The sequence below is a fragment of the Dermacentor variabilis genome, chromosome 3 (genome assembly GCF_050947875.1).
Source record: "Dermacentor variabilis isolate Ectoservices chromosome 3, ASM5094787v1, whole genome shotgun sequence".
NCBI classification, from domain to species: Eukaryota; Metazoa; Arthropoda; class Arachnida; order Ixodida; family Ixodidae; genus Dermacentor; species Dermacentor variabilis.
Window position 1 is genome coordinate 220,570,088 of NC_134570.1, and position 25,893 is coordinate 220,595,980.

The 25,893-nt window shown below is 48.0% G+C and overlaps 1 protein-coding gene across 1 annotated transcript in view; it reads right to left on the minus strand.

The window, feature by feature from the left end:
- Nucleotides 1-25,893, minus strand: part of LOC142574426 (uncharacterized) — a 311,223-nt gene that overhangs the window by 218,532 nt on the left and 66,798 nt on the right. Inside the window, exon 2 of the mRNA XM_075683509.1 lies at nucleotides 7,289-7,439. Within this exon, the coding sequence (XP_075539624.1) occupies nucleotides 7,289-7,439 (151 nt within the window). The remainder of the gene's footprint in view (nucleotides 1-7,288; nucleotides 7,440-25,893) is intronic.

Consider the following 25,893-nt stretch of genomic DNA (forward strand, 5'->3'; position numbering starts at 1 on the left):
AGGTCCTCTTCCTGAGTTAAAGCCGAATACCTGTTCTGTTGCTTGATCCGGAATTCTTCTATTTGCCCTCTTGCCGCTAACTCATTGTTGGGCTTCTTATGCACGAGTTTCTTCCGTTCCCTCCTCAAGTCTATGCTAACTCGAGATCTTACCATCCTGTGGTCAAGGCAGCGCACCTTGTCGAGCACGTCCACATCTTGTATGATGACAGGGTTAGCGCAGAGTATGAAGTCTCTTGCATATGTGGATTTCTTTCCGTCATACATTTCAATGCTAGAAGTCTTCGCAAACACTTTGATGAGATTGATCATTTCCTTTTATCATTTTCTAGCTAATTTTCATAAATTGCGTTGACTGAAACTTGGTTATCAGATGATGACAAAAATCTTTATTGCTTCCTTGACTACAATTCAGAATACTGTAACCGATTAACAAACAGTCACGGTGGTGCGGCGATATATATCTCTCCTAATCTCGCTTATCGCAGACGGCATGATCTACACTTACCCATCACTAATTGCGAATCCGTCTGGATTGAAATAGGTGATTGTTCTCCCTCTAATGATGACAGAGATTTGATATTTGGCTGCATTTACCGTTCCCTTTCATCATCAGTAGATGTCTTTTTGATAATCTTGATCATACTTTACATACCGCTTCACTAGAAAATAAAAATGCCATCATAATGGGTGACATTAACACTAACCTACTCAATGCCACATCATCAACAGTTATTTCTTACACCAGTCTACTACAAAGCTACGGATATGAATGCTTAATTGATGTTCCAACACGAAAGGTTCCTAATGGCACAGAGACGCTAATTGATCACACCGTCTCCAACTTACTATCTTCACCAGAGGTGAAAGTTCTTGATATTGACATAACTGATCATTACCCATTGCTTCTACGTTTTAAATATAGCTCGAGTCCTTGTCCTCTTCCACACTCTAAATACGTTCTGGACAAAAACAGCTTTATAACTGCCATTGGTATTATAGACTCGTCTGAAATCCAAACTTCTGATGATCCTCAGAAAGCATTTTCTAAATTTCCTACTGTAATTATATCGCATATTCATAAGTTCACTTGTAAAAGCAAATGTAAAAAAATCATTGCATTGTCTCACAATTCATGGATACCTAAAACGTTATTATCAGCTTTGTGCAAACGCGATAACCTGTGCAAAAAAACTAACAACCAGCCTTTTAATATCAAATTAATTGCCCGATATAAAATGTTGCGTAACTCTATTAACAGCCAGTTAAAACTAGCAGAACGATTATATCTTGAACAAAAAATCTTACAAGCAGGCAATAACACCAAATTGAAATGGAACATCTGCTTTCAAACAGGAGTTCTAGACCAGAACAGGTATCAAAACTTATATACAACAACTCTCCTATCCAAATAGCCAATGCCTTGAGCGCCCATTTTTTTCAGAATGACAGACCCTCTCCTTCACAAGTAACTCAACTAAATCGTCTCCCTCACTCATGTTGTTTTATTTTTCCCACAACAACAGAAGATATATATAACGTTATATGTCACCTAAAACCCACCAGAGCGGGAATAGATGAACTTCTACCTGCTACCATTAAAATAATTGCCCGCTTAATTTCTGATATCTTGTCTTATATTACTAATTCAATATCCAAGACTCGCGTGTTTCCCAACGAGCTTAAGCGCGGTAAAGCCACTCCAGTTCTAAAAAAAGGTCACAGCACATTCATACATAATACCGCCCTATTTGTATTTTACCTTTTTCGGCAAAGTTCTGCAGAAATTAATCGAATTGCGTCTAACCATATATCTCGCTAAATTTAATATTCTCTCTTCATGCCAATTTGGCTTTCTAATGGATACTCCACAGATTTAGCACTAATGCATGTAATTGACCAATTAAAAAAATAATTGACGATGGTACATTTGCAGGTTCAGTTTTCAACGATCTAACAATGGCATTCGACTGCTTAAACCATAACATCCTCTTTTGCTAAGCTTGAGACTATCGGTGTTCATGACCTTGCGCTCTCACTATTAAAAAGTTACTTATCAAACAGAGTTCAGGTTGTGTCTGTGTAAAATGTCTATTCGAGGCAACAAACCACTCACATTGGCGTCCCTCAAGGATCCATATTAGGACCACTACTGTTTTTTATTTATATTAATGATCTAGCTAACTGTTTGTCGTCTACTAAGTGCATTCTGTATGCTGGTGATACTACCATATTTGCCTCTGATAAAAACATGCCACTCCTTATTAACAAGGTAAATACTCATCTAGAAAATGTTTTAACTTGGTGTAATGCTAACCTGTTATCTATTATTGCCCCAAAGACTCAATTTTTTGTATTTTGCTCACATCAGCAACATTCGGCAGCCTTCCCTTCTTTAACTTTTGGCTCACACTCTATCTCTTCCATGCTCCATGTCCATGCTCCATGCTCATCTTTCCTTGGAATTTCTCTAGACTACAGCTTGAAATATAAAGATCACATTTCTCACATAAAAAATAGCATACGGTATACGCGTTCTAATTAAAACTCGTCCCTACTTTACACATAGTACATTAATCTCGCTATACCACTCACTCATTCACTCTCATATTAACTACGGCATAATATGCTGGGTTATAACACTCATTGGTATCCCTCCAGGTAATCCAGAACCAATCCATAAGAATTATTACAAGCAGTTCACGCTTTGCATACGGAAAATCACTACTACATGTAAACAACATCCTAACCATTTCAGAACACATCAAATATAATCTAGAGATTTCATTCTGCAAATATATGACAAAGGAACTTGATCTACTTTTCACCTTGCGACCTGATAGCTCGTAGTCAGACTAGATTTGCACTCAATAATAATTTCTGTCTACCTAAACTGCGAACTAATATGGTAAACAGACTGGGAAATTTTCCTCCATATCGCTTTGGAATACTCTACCACCTATAAACAAAAATGCTAAAAATTTATACCAATTTAAAAGAGAACTAACAGCATAAATAATAAATACTTATTGATATTGTCCATCTTTTTCTTATTTTATTCTGTATTTTTTCGTGCTGTAAGAAGTGTTCTTATTACTCATATGCGATAAACATGTCTTGATATTATTCTTAGCTCTCATTTGTCCTGCTGCTGCTTTAAACATTGTATACTATCATAAGTGTCTTTACCAGGAGGTCCCGATACAGTCTTTGACAAGGGGACCTCCTTATGTATACTACTCACATGTATTTTTTCTATATTTTACCAATAAACAAATAAATTGAAAATTGAATCGAAATATAGGAGGTTGTGGCCAAGTACTGCACCAGGCTGCTCAATCCTGCTCTGGTGAAGGAGTGCTTACCGGTTATGGTCCCTGGGATCAGGCCGCACTCCAAACCTCTTTATTCAATTTTATCAACCCACGGCTTTGTCGTTCTTTTTTTTAATCCGGTGGAAAATTGCGCGGCACCGGGATTTGAACCACTGTCCTTTTGCACGCGAGGCGGATGGCCTACCTCCACGCCACCGCTGCGACAATCCCACAAGATTAGCAAAATCGGGCCCCTCGGTTAACCCCCTTTTTCTCGTTTAACTAGCATATCTGTAATATCTGCTCAGGAGTGAATGCTGCTTCTGTACAGGTAAGTTAATGATGGCAATGAGAGGCAGGCCACAGGTTGCTTCCTTCTTTCGCGGACAAAGCCTTTGCAATCTTCGGATCACAGACACAATCCACTGCGCTAGTCCAGTTACGGGAAAGTGCTGGCGTGAAACCACTTAAGGCAAGCACTTTGTGGACACTAGGTTGCATCCGACTAGACCTGCGATCAGCGGACGCTAGGCATGCCACCACGTAGATCAAGCAACACATGCGACGATGAATGGGCCAGTAAAACGGAAGAGGAGCTCTCGCCATGAGCCACGGTCCCGATGTAAGGTCTAAAGCCACAAAAAACTCAGCGCCCTTCCACTCTGTGAAAAGGATGACCAGAGTAGCTCTTATGTGGGCCCCTTAAAGGCGAACTCCACCTCCACAGCTTTTCGGCCCAGCATTGTACTATATTCGGTATCAGCCCAGGTACGGGGAGTGCTTGACGCCTGCTTCACCTCCGCCGCGGGTCGGGGCGCCATTGCACTATCTTCGGGATCGGCCCCCTTATGGGAAATGCTTAACGCCTGCTTCACCTCCGCTGCTGGTCCGGCCGGTATTGCACTTCCTTCGGCATCGGCACACGTATGGGGAGTGCTTAACGCCAGCTTCCTCTCCGCCTCGGGACGGCCAGCCATATGCATTATCTTCGGGATCGGCCCAGGTAAGGGGAGTGCATATCGCCTGCTTCACCTCCGCCGCGAGTCGGCCCGGCGTCGCACTATCTTCGGGATTTGCCCCCGTATGGGGAGTGCTTAACACCTGATTCACCTCCGCTGCGGGTCCGACCGGTATGGCACATTCTGCGGGTTAAGCCCACGTATGGGGAGTGCTTAACGCCTGCCTCACTTCCACTGCGGGTCCGGCCAGTATTGCACTACGTTCTGGATCGGCCCACGTATGGGGTGTGCTTAAGCCCTACTTCACCTCCACCGTGGGTCGGCCCCGCATTGGACTATCTTCGGGGTCGGCCCACGTATGGGAAGTGCTTAACGCCAGCTTCACCTCCACTGCAGGTCCGGCCGGTATTTAACTTTCTTGGGGATGGGCCCACGTATGGGGAGTGCCTAACGCCTGCTTCACCTCCGTTGCGGATCCAGCCGGTACTCCACTAGCTTCGGATCGGCCCACGCATGGGGAGTGCTTAACGCCTGCTTCACCTACGCCACAAGTCGGCCAGGCATTGCACTTTCTACAGGATGGGCCAACGTATGGCGAGTGCTTAACGCCTGCCTCACTTCCACTGCGGGTCTGGCCGGTATTGCGCTATGTTCTGGAACGGCCCACGTATGGGGAGTGCTTAAACCCTGCTTCACCTCCGCCGTGGATCGGCCCGGCATTGCACAATCTGCGAGATCGGCCCACGCATGGGGAGTGCTTAACACTTGCTTCAACTCCGCCGTGGGTCGGCCCGGCATTGCACTATCTTCGGGGTCGGCCCACTTATGGGAAGTGCTTAACGCCAGCTTCACCTCCGCTGCGGGTCCGGCCGGTATTTAACTTTCTTCGGGATGGCCCACGTATGGGCAGTGCTTAACGCCTGTTTCATCTCCGCTACGGGTCCGGCTGGTATTGCACTATTTTCGGGATCGGCCCACGTATGGGCAGTGCCTAACGCCTGCTTTACCTCCGCTGCGGGTTCATGCCGGTATTGCACAATCTGCGGGGTCGGCCCACGTATGGGAAGTGCTTGACGCCTGCTTCACCTCCGCCGCGGGTCCGGCCGGTATTGCACTATCTGCGGGATCGCCGGACGTATGGGGAGTGCTTAACGCCTGCTTCTCCTCAGCTGCGTGTTCGGCCGGTAATGCAGTATCTTAGGGATCGGCCCACGGATGGGGGTGCCTAACGCCTGCTTCACCTCCGTTGCGGGTCCGGCCGGTATTCGACTATCTTCGGTATTGGCCCACGCATCGGCAGTGCTTAACGCTTGCTTCAACTCCGCCGTGGGTTGGCCCGGCATTGCACTATCTTCGGGGTCGGCCCACGTATGGGAAGTGCTTAACGCCAGCTTCACCTCCACTGTGGGTCCGGCCGGTATTTAACTTTCTTCGGGATGGGCCCACGTATGGGGAGTGCCTAACGCCTGCTTCACCTCCGTTGCGGATCCAGCCGGTATTCCACTAACTTCGGATCGGCCCACGCATGGGGAGTGCTTAACGCCTGCTTCACCTACGCCACAAGTCGGCCAGGCACTGCACTTTCTACAGGATGGGCCAACGTATTGCGAGTGCTTAACGCCTGCCTCACTTCCACTGCGGGTCTGGCCGGTATTGCGCTATGTTCTGGAACGGCCCACGTATGGGGAGTGCTTAAACCCTGCTTCACCTCCGCCGTGGATCGGCCCGGCATTGCACAATCTGCGAGATCGGCCCACGCATGGGGAGTGCTTAACGCCAGCTTCACCTCCGCTGCGGGTCCGGCCGGTATTTAACTTTCTTCGGTATGGCCCACGTATGGGGAGTGCTTAACGCCTGTTTCATCTCCGCTGCGGGTCCGGCTGGTATTGCAATATTTTCGGGATCGGCCCACGTATGGGCAGTGCCTAACGCCTGCTTTACCTCCGCTGCGGGTTCATGCCGGTATTGCACAATTTGCGGGGTCGGCCCACGTATGGGAAGTGCTTGACGCCTACTTCACCTCCGCCGCGGGTCCGGCCGGTATTGCACTATCTGCGGGATCGCCGGACGTATGGGGAGTGCTTAACGCCTGCTTCTCCTCAGCTGCGTGTTCGGCCGGTAATGCAGTATCTTAGGGATCGGCCCACGGATGGGGGTGCCTAACGCCTGCTTCACCTCCGTTGCGGGTCCGGTCGGTATTCGACTATCTTCGGTATTGGCCCACGCATCGGCAGTGCTTAACGCTTGCTTCAACTCCGCCGTGGGTTGGCCCGGCATTGCACTATCTTCGGGGTCGGCCCACGTATGGGGAGTGCTTAACGCTGGCTTGATCTCCGCTGCGGGTCCAGCCGGTATTGCACTATTTTCGACATCGGCCCACGTATGGGGAGTGCCTGACGCTTGCTCTACCTCCGCTGCGGGTCTGGCTGGAATTGCACTATGTGCGGGATCGGCCCACGTATGGAGAGTGCCTAGCGCCTGCTTCACCTCCGCTGCGGGTCCAGCGGCATTTCACTATCTGCGGTATCGCCGCACGTATGGGGAGTGCTTACCGCCTGCTTCACCTCAGCTGCGGATCTGGCTGGTATTGCACTATGTGCGGCATCGGCCCACGTATGGGGAGTGCCTAGTGCCTGCTTCACCTCCGCTGGAGGTCCGGCCATGAATCCTTTCTTTTTTGCTGGGGAGTGATTGCAGTCACAAATACGGGCGCTGGTCGAAGATGCAGAAGAAGACGGTGGTTGCTGTTGGTGCTTGAGCTCGCTCCGCTCAGCTATTGCCTGTTTCTGTTACAATGATATGAAACGCCTAGCACGTCTAACCCTAAACGCGTACTATCAAGTATAAGATGTCACTGTTTTGCGGCCCTTCTGCAGCAGTCAAGCTGCTTTGTGCAGCTTTTACTCCCGTCATCCCTCATGTACGACACATCAAAATAAAGATTCAATTCAATCACCCCTAATGGATACGTGTCGCTGGGACTCAATCAGAAAGTTGTAAGATGGCCTATACTCACGATAGATGCCATGGCTGTGGCCAGCGATCCCTTTCGCGTGTCGCAGCAAAAGCAGCAAGACGTCATGATTGGTGACTGGTGCTGAGGCGTAGTGTTCTGACTGAGCGACTGGCTGCTCCATGATGCCTCGTCCGCGCATGGCATACGACACCTGGACAAACATGAATGTCTGACTCGTTCCGCTAGTCCCAGTAATTTAAAATGCTTATGATATATACTCGTGGTTTTGTAGTTTATCTCTGCTGAAATATCAACGGTTAGATTAGTGCTACAGTGATGAATGGCGCTTGTCTGCGCTCCGTGTACTATGCATAAATTAGGAGGTAGCGTCTCTACGAGCTAGGTTCCGGACAAGCACGCGCCCCTCATGAGCACTCTTAGTGGGTGTTGGCTATTCTCGAAATAATTCACGCGTAACTCATCACCTCTAATGTTACGCACACTGGAAGGCGTCTTCCTGAACAAGTGTGAGGAGTTGCGAGGTCGTGGCTTACAGCAGTGAGCGCAGGTGCAAATCCGTATCCCTTGGTCCACGTCGAAAGCATCACACAGAATGTTTGGCTCTCTATCAAAGCTCTAGGGATTGTGTTCGCCCGATTGGTTTTGGATATGGCGAAGTCGCGCAACACGTCTTATCCACAGAGTAGAAACAGAGTACAGCTTATAGGTATGTTGAACAAAATCAAGATAATTGCACATGAGACAGTTTTACTTTATGGCAGGCAATGTGGCAGCATGTAAGACTGTAACAAAGAAGCATCGTGTCTATTATATACGTATCGCCTATAATCAATCAAGTCGAATCAGCTGAAGTGCTGTGATGGACCAAGAAATCAATTATAAGGCAACCGAGCCAGTGGCAACAGCAGCATTTTCGCACAACCAGTCTTGACTCAAGAAGCCCGCTCTTAGCGAAGGGAAGGCGATGCGGCGAACCGCCATCGCCCAAGGAACGCCAGATGTATTAGGGTGCAGTAGCGTTCCAGCCGCTGCACGCGAACAGTTTCGCGACCATGTTGACCCATAGGCGCCATGATAGGCTTGATGACATTGTCGTCCAGTCGGTAAACGTGTACAAGTTATACAGGTTCATAGGTGATGGCTGTTGAACAACACATTATGGTCCTGTATGTAGATTTTAATTTATTTAGTTATTTTAGGATTCTACATTCGCCCAGCAGGGCTTGTTGAACAGTAGTTCCTTAAAAATATATATTACCCATACACAGACACGCACATACTATTAAGAGTGGGTACATGATGTGCAGTACTCTGACCATCTTGCTCAGCATTTGTACACAAGTCTGAAAAAAAGGCCAATCGGACCAGCTGGTACCCAAAGCGTGAGTCTGTGTGTCTTCTTTGTCATTGTGCATTCATGCTACACTGTGCGGTCAAGTAAACTTTAACTAGTACAACAAGTCCTCCTCAACACAAGAGTGTCTGTGAGAAAGGGACAAAGCGGGCAGCAATCATCACGCGGGAAATTTCTTGGCCATAGGTCCACAATCGTCAGGAGATCTTGCTGCATTCCTCCGTGTGGCAGGTTGCTTGCGAGAACAGCGAACATTCGGATGTGTTCGGCTGGTATCAACGAATGGTGCAGTGTTGTAGGCGTACTTTATAAAAGGATGAATGAGGCTACAGTTCGTATTTCGAAAGCTTGTCGCCAATAGTCAGTTTGAATGGTTGCGTCAAGCCAATGGTTTGAGAATGGTAGGCGGGTGTGGTGCAACGAACAATTGGGCATTCAACGAGGAGCCCGTTCTGTAATTTAGAGAGGAACACATGTCCTTTGTGACTCTTGATATTGCGATTCAAGCAGGGAGGGAGACTAAATTTCGCAATAAGGACGAAACTTCAGGAGCAGCGTTGGCGGGAAGCATGGCTGGGCAAAGATACTCCGCATAGAGTATGTTGTATCATGATGCGATACAAGATACTCGGGCAACGAGTATTTAAGATACATATACAAGATTTCAACTCAATTGCTGTAGCGGATACAATACTCTCCACTCGCATCTTAAGATGCTTCAATGCACTCGCAAATTTCTTCTTAGATCTATATAATGTAGCAGAAGATCCATATGCACAATAATGTTTTTTTTCATAATTCACAAAATAATTTTTCATTGCTTTATAAGCCCCGAGAAAGCAGTGTAGTCCAGCCCAGTTTCTCGAAATAAATAGGCCGTTATGGCTGTTCTGCCAAAAAATATATTATTATTAGTGTGTTTCGGGAATGTATTCAATGTGCCTATTGAATCTGCCATTAAGAAAAAATGTGCCCTTTGCAAAACATTTTTTCAACGGGTCAAATATATGTGAACTCAAAGCAAGTAAGTCTACCTGCAACACAAAAGATTGGTTGCCTTGCTTCTCTGACAACATCAAGCATTACAACAATATATTTAAAGGTTTCACATTTACATAGAAAAGGGAAAACATGCATGTGTCGTCGGTACAACACCGCACTATTTGTTTGGATTGTAGCTCCCACTGATGCACGGAGCTGGGCGCTCTAGCTCGGCCCTGCACAACATAAGCAAGTTTGGGGACGCCTGTTCGCGGCGCAATCACGGCACACGCCTTCTAAGAGAGCTAGCTGGTCCTCTGGTTCTCGTGCTCCGCATCGACCCCTCGGTTCGCAACATTGAGAACTCCGCACTACGTCATGAACGACCCAAGGACGCCATCAGGCAACCTTCCTCCTGAAGCTACCTCACGCCAACGAGAGGTCGCAGCTATGCAGCTCCCCGTGCCCGCGTTCCGGCGCGAGAACCCGCAGGCGTGGTTCGCCCAGGTTGCAGCCATCTTCTATCTCCACCACATCACCTCGGACACTTCTCGGTTTTGCCACATACCTTGCAACCTGTCTCCTGACGTGGCTCATCAAGTGTTGGACGTCGTGGCTACACAATTGGGCGATTCCCCGTCGTTACATAGTATTCTGGATCGCACCACGACGTCCGAAACCGCGCACCTGCAGCCGCGGCTCACCTCCGAGCAGCTTGGAGATCGCAGCCCCTCACAGCTGCTCAAAAACCCGCGGCAGCTCCTGGGCACAAGCAACCTCGGCGCGAACGGTGCGTTGTTGAGGGTACTGTTCCTGCAGCGTTTGCCGCAGTCCGCCTGCCTTCTTTTGGCCCCTGCAGGGGACTTGACCCCCGACCACCTCGCCCGGCTCACTGATCGGGTACCCGACACAACTTGTCCTTCCTTCGCCCCACTCTCTTCAACACCTAAGGTCTCAGCCATGTCCCACTTAGAGTTTCGGATCGACCAGCTCGCCGTTTCCATCGATGCCCTTCGGGCGCCCTCTCATGAACAGCGTGGCACCTCCTCACCCCCCAGTGAGCACCGTCTTCCCCTAGTAATCCCCGCTCGTGTACTCCTCCTTATTTGCCGGCACCATCAATGTTTCCAGCACATCGCTCGTCAGTGCAAGTTCCCATGCCAGTGGTAGGGAAATGCACTGCGAGATCACTGACAGCGACATGTGACCTCGCCTTCCAACCTCGCCTTTTCATCGTCATGGATTGCATTTCCAGCCTGCGCTTCCTTGTAGACATTGGTGCCGACGTCACCGTACTGCCTTCCTCCGAGCGTAAACGCGCTTCTAAGTCACCTGACGCTACGTCTGCGCAGCGAACTCTACCTCCATCGCCACGTATTGTCTACGGTCCCTCACTCTCGAGCTTCGCCGGCGGCGAACGCTCCGGGGGGTTTTCATCGCACCCGACATCAATCAGCATATCGTCGGCTCTGACTTCCTGAAACTTTTCGACCTCGACGTTAGGAAGGGCCGCCGTCGCCTGATGGACAGCAAACCACGACTCCCCATTCCCGGAGTTCTGTAAGCCGTAACTATCACTGACATCGGCACGCTAGCTCTACGTTGCCGGTACGCTCGAATCCTAGAAGACTTTCCTGAGGTGGGAGGAGGCCTTGCAAGTCAAAATTAGCCCCCCAAGCATAGCGTGACCAGCCACATTGTCGCGCGTGGTCCACCCGTCAGCGCTCATGATCGTCGACTCCGCTTATTCGGTGAGCGTCTGGCCAATGCTAAAGGGGAATTCGAGAACATTCTCTCGCTGGGCATTATTCACCCTTCGTCCAGCAGTTCGGCCTCCCCACTCAATCTGGTGCCCAAGAAAAAACGTCGTGAATGGCGTCCATGCGGCGACTACCGGACGCTCAACGTTCACACTGTCCACAGTAGCTATTCCCTTCCACACATTCAGGATTTCACAGGCCACTTGGAAGGATGCAAAATCATTAGTCAAGTGGACCTTGTCAAGGCCTATCACGAAATCCCCGTTGAGCCTAGTGATATCCCGAAGACGGCAAATACTACGCCCTTCGGCCTGTTGGAGTTTGTGCCAATGCCCTTTGGGCTAGGCAACGCAGCTCAAACTTAGGGTACTTGAATAAAAAAACGTTCCAAAGATTCATTGCCGAGTCAGCTCTCGCACTCCCGGCTGCGTTTGCCTACATCGACGACATCCTCGATACGAGTCCCAATCCACAAGATCATCAGCGTCACTTTCGGCAACTCTTCCAACACATTCATGAATTTGCATTGGCTGTCAACCGGGCGCAGATGGAAGACTCTGAGCGGCAAGCCCTGTGCGACCATCCTCGTTCCCTCCGTCTCTATCACTCGTTCCTCCTGCCCGCCTTGCTCTGCCGTCACATGGCCGCGTTGCAGCTCGCCCCATCATTCCGGCTGCTTTCCGTTGTGCCTTCCGCTGTGCGGAATTTGCAATCCCTTCACGACATCTGAATTCCAGCATTCGAGCCATTCAGCACCTGGTTGCGCAGCACTACCTCTGGAAAAGCATTAATATCGATGTTCGCCAGTTCCTACCTCACGTAACAGGCCGCCAAAGTGACCCACGACATGAAGACTCCCATGCAGTCTCTGTTGCCACCTGGCTATCGCTTTTGGTTGGGCAGGCAGCAGTTTTTAGGCGACAGCGTTAAGGAGCTCGTGTCGCAGAAAAGCCGGTGTCGTCGGCGTCGGCGGCGTTGGCCGTGAGCGATAAATCCCAGCAGGCACTTCATGAATAAAAAACAACTTGCAAGATGGGCTGGGTGGGAATCGAACCAGGGTCTCTGGAGTGTGAGACGGGGACGTTACCACTGAGCCACGAGTTTTAACGCGATAGCGTTAAGGAGCTCGTGTCGCAGAAAAGCCGGTGTCGTCGGCGTCGGCGTCGGTGTCGGCGTCGGCGTCCGCGGCGTTGGCCGTGAGCGATACATCACGGCAGGCACTTCATAAATAAAAAGCAATTTCCAAGATGGGCTGGGTGGGAATCGAACCAGGGTCTCCGGAGTGTGAGACGGAGACGTTACCACTGAGCCACGAGTCCGATGCTTCAAAGCGGTACAAAAGCGCCTCTAGTGAACGCGGTGTTACCTTAGAAACGAGCTGTTTCTAAGGCTCAGGCGTGCGTCGCTTGCTGAGGCGCACATTTCGTTGTCGCGCCGAACGCTGCGTTGCTCGACGCTCACCGCGTCCGATGCGGGGCGCGTAGTCGCTGCGCCGTAGCCCAATACCCCTTGGCGGGTCGACGGGAACGCTGTCGCGTTCCACTCTTGAAGGCGAAGCTTAAGCGTCCTCCAATATTTTTTTTTTCTTTATTGCCACCACGGAGCCACGAGTTCGATGCTTCACAGCGGTACAAAAGCGCCTCTAGTGAACGCGGTGTTGCCTTAGAAACGAGCTGTTTCTAAGGCTCAGGCGTGCGTCGCTTGCTCAGGCGCACATTTCGTTGTCGCGCCAAACGCTGCGTTGCTCGACGCTCACCGCGTCCGATGCGGGGCGCGTAGTCGCTGCGCCGTAGCCCATTGTCTTACACCCCTTGGCGGGTCGACGGGAACGCTGTCGCGTTCCACTCTTGAAGGCGAAGCTTAAGCGTCCTCCAATTTTTATTGTGGCTGATACGCATGGGAGCACTTTTTTCTGTGCTAATACAAAGTTTGTTATTGCGGGCCCAGTAGTTCTCCTCAACAGAACGTATTTATTTCAAGCGCATACGCTGTGTATCGGCATAATGTTGCAGTGGAAGTGCTAACTTGTTAATTAAACACATTCTGCGAAGATGCATTATGACCTTGGTTTTGAGTTACCCTTTTTCATCACTACAATTTATAGTATCACAGCGAGAAACATTTTTGTGCAAGCTGAAGCTATTTATGCAGTTTAAGCATACCGACTGCACAAAGCACTGATGACGTCTTTCTTCTTCCCCGCAATGACTGACACCCCCTGATCTTTACGTAAATAAAAAAGAGATCAAAATCCAATCACAGTTTCATTGACTAAGTATGTGCTGCTTCTCAAGAAGGCATCGAAGCAATCCTGGTACACGGGGTTGCATGCATAGGTCTTGCACGGTGAAGGTCCTCACATACATTGCACACGGTGCACATATTGCAAACAGATCGTTTCTATTCGCAATGCTCAAGCACAAGGACACCAGACTAAACATGACCGCGCTGTGTCATCTTTCGTTCAGTGCGCAGGTGTGTCTGGCTTTCAAAAGTTATCTTTGCCTCTCGAAACAGCGCAGAGCTCACCCTTTAAACATGAGTCACCTGACACCACATAATTCAGACACGAAACACGCCGTCGTTTAGCGTCTGAAATTTAACACTGTTCATTCACCACACCATACACCACCCGAAGTCAGGAGTGCCATATTTCAAATCGCTGCAACGCCAAGTGAAACGTAAACGCGCAAGGCCTACGCGTATTCTAAACAACATCGGCGCTGGGCGAGTGCTGTTTATCCACACTTCGGACTTGAAAAACTTGCTTGCATTCGTTACGAGCAAAACAGAGTACAAGCAGACGGTTTGCCACAATTATGAATCGGTGCGATGTTTCAGCGGACGGTGGCATTGAGACCGGAATAATGGCAGTCCGCAGGTTGGATCTGTCGACGTCGTTCGAATTGCGCGCAAATTTTCGTCGCATTGCCGCCACCCACAGTCGTCGGTCGTGTCGTTGTCGGCCCAGTATCACAACACTGTCTTTTAGGAACGCTGCCTCATGCGTTGTGCGTCGAAAGAACTCGGATGGTCGTTGTTATCAGTGTCTTCCCATCGGCGGCCATCATAGCCATACCAGCACACGCGTCGCGGCCTCTAATTCGCTGGGCGCCGGCGGCGTGTCGTAGCGTTTCATTGGTGGAAGCTGGTGACGCGTCGCCGATATTCTAGCACAGGTAGTCGACAATATTGCCGCGCGTCGCGACGCGTCACCCTTTCGGCGACGACGCTTTTGACGGCACGCACCGAGGTGCACCGGGCTTTATGAGATGCGCTCTAAAATTTTAATACATGCTATTCTACGGCGTGAGGCAAGAGCGGGTAAGCTTCTTTGGGTTTTTAGTGCTGGTATTCCTGAATTGCATGAATAATCAGGCCGAATAAATCATGTTTCTGAACCAACTCCAGGGCGTTAGTAAGGTTATTGTGATGGTGGTCAAAAATAGCATTGGCATACTCCAGCTGTGGCAGCACAAAAATGTGCAAAGCAAGTGGTTTAATAGAGGAAGAAGCGAGGGAAAGGTTACGTAGTATATAACCTAGAGTATGATTAGCAATATTTATTATAACATGAAAGGTTCAAGTTAGGTCACAGGAGGTACACACACAAGAGTATTTGAGTCAATCGGCTGTTGTATACAGCATAACATTGACGCTATGTTTTGGCACAATGTAATTGCAATGACGGTCAATAGCCATCAGTATGGTTTGATTTGTTTTAGATGCATTTATTAATATGAGTGAAGTGCTATACCAGTTCTGCTGGCGCGTATGGTCACTTTATATAGTGACGTGGTCGGTGAGATTCGTAACTGCTGGCAAATCACGCAGTCATTTACGAAGAGTCGGACATGAGAAGATATATTGGAAGGCAGGTCACTATTATATCAAGAAAAGGAGGCGGCCAAGTACGGTACCTTGCGGTACACCTGCAAGCACCTGTGTTAAGGATGGCGAGTGTAAGTTGCCATATATCAACCGCTGACGGTTAAAACCCTCGAATCCAGCCTAAAACCCACAGATGAATGCTAAAACGGGATAATTTTATTAAGAGACGACCACGGAGGACCTTATAGAGTGCATTTTCGAAATCTAAATGTATTATCTCAGTCGGGATGCTGTGAATTAGGTTCAAATGTAAGTCGCGCACAATAATAGCCAGTTGAGTATCCCAGGAATAATTTTCGGAGAAATTATTATGACTTGGGTGGAAAAAAAAATTGAGGGCTGCCAGAAAGTAGGTCATGTGCGAGTATAAAACATATTTCACAACAGACGCTTTTGTGGAAGTCTGGTGGTAGTTACTCGGCAATGATCGGCTGCCTTACTTGAACAATCAGATCACCAGCCCAGCTGCCAGTCATGTGGAATTGAACCGCTGTTTAGTTCTTCCTGAAATATAAGTAACGTTGTTTATATATTTTCTAAGAGAAATAAATTCACGTCATTTTTACATTTAAACTCGCAATCTGCACGCAGCGAGGACGATGACCTCAACCCACTGCTGTCTTCTTTGGTTTTTCATTTGACATCGTCATCCTGTGCGACACATGGTATCGTAACGAAGACGTACTGCATATATCAGACTCTCTCTCTCATTATTTGAATCGGTGCAACAACAATAGTGGTGGTGTTCTGTTGCTGACTAGGAGAAACTTTCATTGCGAATTGTTGAGACTTTGCCCAAGCTACTGCTGATTTTGAAATTTTGACTGCTCTTCATGATTGTAGCATCCTTTTCTGTGGTATATCGCCCACCGGGAAGGAATGTGGATTATTTTTTCTTAAATACATTGACAACCTGCTATTTTGGGTAATCATAACGACCACCGTTTAGTTTTGGATGGCGATATAAATATTAGCATGTTGCCCGATAGCCCCCTTCGCAGAGACACATTGCGGCTACTTGAATCAAATGCTAGTATGAATACAATTACTACTCCGACTTGCATTCAAGGTAACTGTGAAAGTTGACTCGATGTTTTCACTACGAATTTTGACCCAGGAGCCATTGAATCAGGCGTCATCACTGCTCAAGTCAGCGACCACTTACCTATACTTCTACTTGTTAATTCATATATTTGTGTTGTCCTCGCGTCTTTCTAAAGATCAAAAGTTCACATTTCAGGATATTTGCTCATTCACACTTGAGAAATTTCCCAATAACACATTGCGCATAAACTGGCAAGATGGGTATAACGGAAAAGACTGCGACAAAGCGTACGAGTTCTTCATATCCAGTTCTAAGAGCGCTTACACAAAGTCATTTACAAGCCATAAAGAAAGGTCAAAAAGGAAACCTTGGATTACGGATAGTAGGTTGTAATTGATAAAACAAAGAAAAAGCTGTTTTCAAACACTTTCTACGCACAAAAGATGCAACCAGACTTAGCTGAGATATTAAAAATCCGGAATAAAGATATGATGTTCTAAGGGTGTCAAAGGAGCAATATTTTGAAAAATTGTTGAATGTCAAAACAGCAAATCGAACCGATATCACCTGCAAAGAAACTGAACAATTTACCTCGTGTAAACAATAAGCCAGAGAGTGTAAAAGAGACAGAAATAAATAATGATCCGACATCATGCACAGCATTGGCTGACACTTTTAACAGTTATTTTGCGTCGCTAGTGAACAGTTCGTAGAGTCCTCGTTGCGTAGAACACATAAAACCAAAAGTCCTCGAAAGTACATCCCTAAGCACCACTAACACTTATGAAATATCTACACCACGGTTCTTAGCCTTCAAAATATCAAAAGTTGCCATATACATTATTTGCAGATTCGCCCAGCAAAGCATGCACTAGACCAAATCAGTCCTGCCTTAGAGCACGAGTACAATGTTTTGTTGTCGAATGGTACAGTTTTTCTCAGCGCATGCAAATTGCGCAAGTAACAGTACTTTTCCAATCTGGCGACAGAAACGAGCTCTCAAATTACAGGCCAATGTCGATCCTTGCCACTCTTCTCGCGCAATTCCTATACAAGAGAGGGGGGGAGGGGACGTGCAAAACGCAATGTAATTAAAGATTACCAATTTTCGTTTAGAAAAAGTCGTTCAACGAAAAAAGCTTTAGTGATGCAAAATGAGATAATTTTGCGACGCTTTGAAAATAATTTAGTTACTCTTGGCCTCTTCATTTTTTCAAAGGCTTTGACATTATTAATCACAATACTCTACTAACAAATCTAGAGATTTATGGCTTAACGGGAACGTTCCTGAACTTAATTGAGAGTTAAGACGGTTGTTGTAGGCGGCCACTGTTCAAAAACTTTGCCTATATTCGCTGGGTTTAGCATACTAGGACCAGTTTTGTTTAACCTGCCTTTAAGTTAGACAACCAACATCAATACTGTGACGCGCTGACGAAGATGTCTTTAGCTTGGTCGGAAGAAGACGACGCTATGGACTTCGCGCGCTGTCTACCATCTTGTCAGCTGCTACAATTATTGTAAATATCCTGTAAATATAAGTCTGACTGTTTTTAACCCCGCAACATTTTTGGTGGAGGTTGCGGTATCATTATCAAGACGAATTTACGCATCGGGCGCTCCTTGGCTGCATCTACAATGCCAGCACAAGGCGAGGATACTTCGAGCCCGTCGGCACCTACGCCCACCGTCATTCTAGCACAACCCCGCGACCCAGGAAGCTTTTCTGGAACCGACGACACTGATGTTGAAGGCTGGCTTCAACTATATGAGCGGGTGAGCACCAGCTGGGATCAGACCATCATGCTCGCTAATTTAGTATTTTACCCTGCGCGCACGGCACGCGGGCAGCAGACGATGACTACATCGTATCCCTTAATCCGGATGTCCTGCTCTCGCACAGCGTCGCTTTTCCTCACAGCGTCATTACCATTTCGGACAACACGTCCTGCCTTCCGCTTGTGAACTTTGCACTTTGTAAACAAGCACTCCCGCGCGGAATATCCCTGGCGCAAATAACGCCAGCCAGAGACTACCACATTTCGGCTTTAACTTGTGAAAGCTCCTCGTGTTCACCTTTTGCTTCGCCCCCTGTCCCTTCAGACTTGAGTGCCTTAACAAAAATGATTGCTCCCGACCTTCCACCCCAGCGTGCTCAAGAACTTCGTTGCCTCCTTGCCTCATACTGGGACATATTCGACTTTGGAGAGCGCCCTCTAGGACAAACATCTGTCGTAAAACATCGAATAAACACCGGTGATGCGAGCCCGATCCATCGGCGACCCTACCGCGTTTCGCCTATTGAGCGACATATCATCCAACATGAAGTTGACAAGATGCTTTCTCGAGTCATCACCGAACCTTCTTGCAGCCCATGGGCATCCCCTCTTGTACTAGTTAAAAAGAAGGACAAAAGTTGGCGATTTTGCGTTGATTATCGACACCTCAACAAAATAACAAAGAGCGGCATCTATCCGCTACCACGTATTGATGATGCCCTGGATTGCCTGCATGAAGCACAATATTTTTTGTCCATCGACCTTCGCTCCGGCTACTGGCAAATTGCCGTCGATGACATGGACCGCGAGAAAACAGCTTTTATTACTCCCGATGGCCTGTATCAGTTCAAAGTGACGCCTTTCCGTTTATGTAATGCACTGGCCACATTTGAACGAATGGTGGACGCCCTCCTACACGTTTTCAAGTGGTTTATCTGCCTCTGTTACCTGGACGACATGATCGTTCTTTCTCCGACTCTTGCGACACGCCTAGAACGGCTATTGACGATCCTATCTGTTTTCCATCAGGCGGGGCTACAACTAAATTCGTCCAAGCGCCACTTCGGTCGTCGTGAAATTTCTGTGCTCGGGCACCTCGTCGATTCTTCTTATGTACGCCCTGATCACAAAAAAATACGGGAAGTGAAAGACTTTCCCGTGCCAACATGTGCCAAGTATGTTCGCAGCGTCTTGGGCCTTTGCGCCTACTTCCGTCGGTTTGTCCGAAATTTTGCGAACGTTGCCCGCCCTCTCAATTAGCTTCTCAAGAAAGACGCTCCGTCTTTCTATTACCATTTGGGGCCCTGAGAAAGCTGGTGCTTTCTCCGAGCTGACTGGGCTGCTTACGTGCACACCCATTCTCGCTCACTTTGATGCGTCAGCTCCAACAGAAGTCCGTACCGATGCCAGTGGCTGCGGTATTGGAGTGTTCTTGGCACAGAACAACACGGGCGAGAACGTATTACTGCCTACGCCAGCCGCCTTCTGTCATCTGCTGAGCGCAATTATTCTATCACTGAACGTGAGTGTCTGGCTCTCGTTTGGGCAGTGGGTAAATTCCGCCCTTACTTTTACGGCCGCCAATTCAGTCATCACCTATCACCACGCTCTGTGTTGGCTTTCGTCCCTCAAAGATCGTTGAGGGCGCCTTGGTCGCTGGGCTCTGCGCCTTCAAGAATACAACTATTCAAGTGTTTACAGGACCGGCCGGTTACATCGAGATGCGGACTGCTTGTCGCGCCATCCTGTGTACCCTCCTGAAGCTTATGCGGCCGGCATGCCTATCACCGTTCTCTCTCTGGCTGCTTTTCGCGATATTGGAGCCGAACAACGTCGGTACGCCTCCTTACAAGACCTTATAAACGGCTCACTTCAACGACGCCCAATCCTTCCCTTCACATGTTTGAACTTCAAGATGGTATATTGTACCGCTCTAACAAGCATCCGGACGGTCCTGCCCGACTCTTCGCTGTGCCTGAGCATCTGCGTCAGACTGTTCTCGCCCAGCTTCATGATGTACCGATGCCGGTCACCTTGGCCTGTCACGGACTTATGACCGCGTTCGTCGGCGCTTCTTTTGGCCTGATCTATACCGTGACGTCTGCGATTATGTCGCTGCGTGTGACCGTTGTAAACGACGCAAAAAGCCGACCACACTCCCTACTGGTCCCCTTCAACCACTTGATGTACCATAAAAATTATTCTTCCGTGTAGGTGTTGATCTTTTAGGCCTTTTTCCTACGTCTGCTTCGCGAAACAAGTGGATTGCTGTAGCAACAGAGTACGCCACCCGATGCGATCACACGGGCTCTTCCGACAAGCTGTGCAACCGATGTCGCCGACTTTCTCCTAGAGAGCGTCATCTTTCACCACGGCGCCCCTCGATAGCTCCTCACTGACCGAGGCCGCTACTTTCTTTCTAAAGTTGTCAATGACATTATAGACTCGTGCGCGACTAAACGCAATCTTGCTACTGCTTACCATCCACAAACGAACGGTCTAACCGAGCGTCTTAACCGCACCCTTACTGACATGCTGTCCATGTATGTCTCCGATGATTATCGCGACTGGGACGTTGCGCTGCCGTTCGTTACTTTCGCCTATAATTAGTCCGGCCATGATACCGCAGGCTTCTCTCCATCTTTCTTCTTGTTTGGCCGCGACTCTACGCTACCTTTCGACACCGTTCTGCCTGCTAGACTGAATTCTACATCCGAGTACGCCCGTGAAGCCTTCCTCAAAGCACAAGAAGCGCGCCAGATTGCCCGACGTCGACTTGTGAAGTCGTAGAACAATCAGCGGCGCTTATATGACGCCCGCCATCGTGACGTCCATTACACACCGGCCACCCTGGTTCTCCTTTGGTCGCCGTCGCGACGCGTTGGCCTCTCGGAGAAGTTATTTTCACGCTACTCTGGCCCTTACCGTGTCTTGCGTCAGGTAACTGACGTCACGTACGAAATCGCCCCTCTTTAGCCAACCGTGGCTCACCATCGATCCGACGTGGTCCACGTCGCGCGTCTTAAGTTGTATCACTCGCCCGCCTCCTAGCCGGCACCTAGCCGGTGCTCCAGCCTCCGGGAGTCAGGTGACGCGCTGACGAAGATGTTTTCAGCCTGGTCGGAAGAAGACGACGCTCTGCACTTCGTGCGCTGTCTACCATCTTGTCAGCTGCTACAATTATTGTAATTATCCTGTAAATATACGTCTGACTGTTTTGAACCCCGTAACAAACTTGCTATATATGCTGACGACACTAGTTTGTTTTAGCTTCTAAAGACGTATAAGAATCGCTAAGTGTTGCTAATGATACACTAGCACAAATAAACAAATGGAGCTTGTCAAACTCATTAACTATTTACACTACCAAAACAAAAGGAGTGCTTTTTCAGTCAAGGAACAAAAAGCACAGCACGGAGGGTCATATAAAAATAAGTACTACCTTCATAGACGTAATACAGTCAGTTAAAAGCCTAGGTGTGATTTTGCAAGAGAATTTGCTGTATAATGAGCATGTTAACATTCATGCTTACTGATATGAAGTGCTGTGCCACACGTGTCAAACATGATTCGTTCTTTTATGTTACGTCATAGGCAAGCAGCCTATATATATAGTTCGCTGTCACTGAAATAAAACAGTGCGGTACGTGCTCTTGGATCGTCTCCGTCACTCTGCCACCCACTGCAACAGTGGCGACGAGGGTGACCACCCCGCGGAACCCCCGCCATGAACAGTGGCGTCTCGGAAGCGCTGCGAGTCCTGCTGGGTACTGAAAGCAATCGAGTCTACGGAGCATCAGCGGTCATGGTCCTGGCTACGAACCTCGGTACCCCAAGTTTCGACGAAAATCAAGATAAGTGGGATATTTACTTGACTCGTCTGGAGGCATTTTTCGAAGCAAATGAGATTAAGACAGATGATAAGGAAAGGGCGCTCTTGGTTTCGACACTGTCAACGAAGATGGTAGGCGTTCTTGCTGGACACTGCGCCCCCCAGAAAGTAAATGGCTTGAGTTGCAAGGACGCACTTACCGTCCTAAATAACCACTATGCGCCGAAGACTACTGAGGTTGCCGAAAGTTACAAGTTCTTTACAAGGGATCAGGCTGCAAGCGAATGTGTCCGGGACTATGTTGTTGAGCTACGCAAGCTTGCGGATAATTGTCACTGCGGCACTAGTTTGGACCGTATGTTAAGGAACCGCATTGTTTGTGGCATCCAGAATCGGACGGTGCAGCAGACGCTGCTTGAAAAAACTGAGCTCACACTTGCCCAAGCTAAAACGATTGCCATAGCGGCAGAGACAGCCGCACTGGAAGTAAGCGCCATGACTAGACCTGATATTGAGGCAGCGGTGTGCAGTGTAGCGAGTAAATCGCGCCGATATCAGACCTTCACCAAAGATAAGCAAAACCATACTGAGTGCGCACGCAGCGGAAACTACGATCACGAAGCAAGCGACTGTCCGCACAAAAAGGAGCAGTGTTTTCGCTGTCGAAAGACTGGTCATTTCGCAAGAAAATGCCGCTCCCAGCCGGGGCTCCGGGCTGGTCGTAGGCGCGATGGCATCGCTAACGCAGTTCATTATGAGAGCGCTGTATCCGAAACGGAGGAAGGCGATATTTCATCAGTCTTCACATTGCAGGAATCGCGGGAAAAGAAATCTTTGCTCCAGGCTTTTCGCAGAGTTACCCGCTGGGGTGGCGTGCCATTGAACATGATTATTGACACGGGATCACCATTTTCTATCATTCCGAAAGAGGTGTATCTAAAGCACCGTCTGAGTTGGCCACGCTTATCGAAATGCAAACACACGCTCAGCTGTTACTTGGGCAAGCTACCCATTGTCGGTGAACTGCACCTTGAAGCCCATTTTGCGGTAAAGACTGTACCTGCCACACTGATAGTTACAGGCTGCTCGGGTCCCAGTCTTTGTGGAAGGGACTTAATCCAAGCGTTCTCGCTTTCGCCGTCCGGGTTTCTCGCTACGGTTCAATCGCCGACAGCAGATCCCGACAGCCTCAGGACCGAGTTTCCTGCCCTTTTTGAGCCAGGACTGGGAAACATTCAGGGGCCACCTGTGAAATTCCACATTCGAGAAGGCGCCCAACTGAAGCTCCACAAGGCGCGGTCAATTTCTTATGCTCTTCATGAAAAAAGTGGAAAATGAGCTGGACCGTTTAGTAGAGCAAGGCATATTATCGCCCATAGCACATTCTGAGTGGGCGGCGCCAATCGTACCAGTACTGAAGAAAGACTGTTCCCTTCGCATCTGCGGCGATTTCAAAACCACAATCAATGCTTCGTGCATAACTGAGCAGTACCCTTTACCAAACATTGAAGACATTTTCGCGTCGCTACGTGGGCGATCATTTTTCACAACACTGGACCTTAAGGATGCATATAACCAACCCCCATTGGATGAGGAGGCGAGGAAGTTGGCCGTGATAAACACTCACAAGGGGCTGTTCTGCTATAACCGTCTTCCGTTTGGAGTTGTCTCGGCTCCCGCGATTTTTCAGCGGCGCATGGAAACGGTCCTAGCCGGTCTTCCAGCCGTACAGGTGTATTTGGATGATTTATTGATAGCGGAACGTCAAGACTATAATGGCTCAGTGCTTCGGGACGTTTTGCGCAGGCTTCAAGAAAATGGCATCAAGCTGAAGGCCGAAAAATGCCATTTTCGCCAAGACTCAATCGTCTACCTGGGCCATCGCATTGACAAAGACGGCTTGCATCCGCTTGAGAAGAACCTAGCAGCAATACGCGACTCGCCACGGCCTACGAATGTGAGCGAACTGCGCTCGTTTTTGGGTCTGTTGACTTGTCACCGGTTCTTGCCGCAAATTTGCAAGTTGTTGTAATAATAATAAATTTGCGCTTGATTTTACCATTAGGAGTGAACCTCCTGTTTTATAATTCTCTTCTTTTATGCCATATTAACTATTGTCACCTCGTATGGGGCAATACGACTCGCAATATAGGGCTAGATAAACGATTCACAAATACTGAAAGGGCAACATTTTCAAAAGTATTACACGTACGCGCACAAAAGATATACGAAGAAAGCCACAAGCTCATCAAGTTTATACACCCTCTACAAATGTTCAATGTGTGCCCCTTTGCTGAGACGACAAACGTCCAGACGATATTCGCTCTCATCCCCTGCAGCTTAGTCCTCTGAATTGTGTGCACTGCAGCACTGATGCGTTCTTTGAGCTAGACTAAGGATTTCTGCAGTGCGGTTACGTTAAGGTCCTCATTTAGGTACCCCCACTACCGCAATCATTATTTGTAGAGGTCGTATAAACTCAATGCGTTGTGCTTCTTTCGGTATATCTTTCGTGCGTGTACGTGTAATACTCCTGAAAATGGAGCTTTTTCAAATGGATCGTTTCTGCTAGCCCTGTATTATCAAGATGCTATATTTATTACAAAAGAAAGTCATCCCTGCAATTTCACTCTTCATTCGACGCACATACTCATCGTCTTTTTTTTTTTGTCGATTGCCGATAAAATCATTCTATAACACAATTTTATTAACTTTTTTCCAGAAGACAGAAAATGCAGCACTAGTCTTTTGCAGTACTTGTCGAGACTAACTGTAAAGATAAGTAGTTTCAATACAGGCCATAAAAAAAAACTTGGCAAGTACTGCATTCAAGCACTAACAACGGCAATCAACTGCTGCGCCATGCACTGCCATCTTTACTTACCTCTCTTCATTAATCGGCTTACTTATCTTTTCACCTTGTCGTCCGCGTGCTTTAGTGCTTTTGTTTGTGTTTTTCTTTCTCAGACGAATATGCGTTTCAGCTGCTACTGCACAGTGGCTTAAATAACTTTTTTTTTAATTCTGTGAATCTTCCCATTAAACGAAGAGTGATTTATACTGCCTGCATTTCTTTGTTTTTTCTGCTTTCCTGTAACTTTCATGGCATGTAGAATTTCTGCATTCACGTTCGCGTTTTTGCTGCTGTGCCAACGTAAATTTGCGTAACTTATCGCATTTTTCCACACATTGTTTATACCTATGTTGTTGTACTATTACATGTGCTCATGTATTTATTTATGCACGCATTGTTGCGTGTTTCCATAAACCAGTTAAGGGGGCACACACCTAGTCAAGCCGATTTTGTTAGTTTGTCTGTGCCCCCTTTTATCTGTACGATCAATAGATACGAAAATAAAGTCCAAAGTTCAAAAAATTTGCGCGGATCCCACACACTGTAGGAATCAATGTGGGCAAAGCTTTCTGTGCTGTTTGCTTTGATTAACCATAATTAGCGGAGAAGTTGACGGGTAATGTTTAATTTTTTCATCGTTTAGTCCCACACAAGATTGGTGAGTTGATGCTAAACGCTACCTTGCATTCACCTTTACTACTGCTTTTAGTGAAGCAATGGAGGGGGATAGTTGGTGAACGTTCATGGAACGATATTAAGTGGAGGACAGGACGTAGCGCTACGTCATGTCCTTCACTCCATATCGTCAGTGCAGAACTAAGCGCCATATAACCATGAACCACTACTGGTTGTCTGCGTAGTGCACAAAACACACCAGGGGAGGTGTTTGCTTGAGGCGCTGTAGTGCACCATACTTAGTAGTTACAATATGTGAGGTAGTTATTCCAGAGAAAGCGTCGCCGGAGCGTAACATCAGAGAGTTGAGCATATGCAATTGTCTCACATTGCACATCGCATTGTGGAAGTACAAAATTTTGATTTAATTAAGGCGATTTTGTGCCAAGACTACTATCGGCTTACGACGTAGTGGCGGGCCCCGGATTATTTTCCACACCGTGGTGTTCTTTAAGATGTCCCTACATCTAAGCG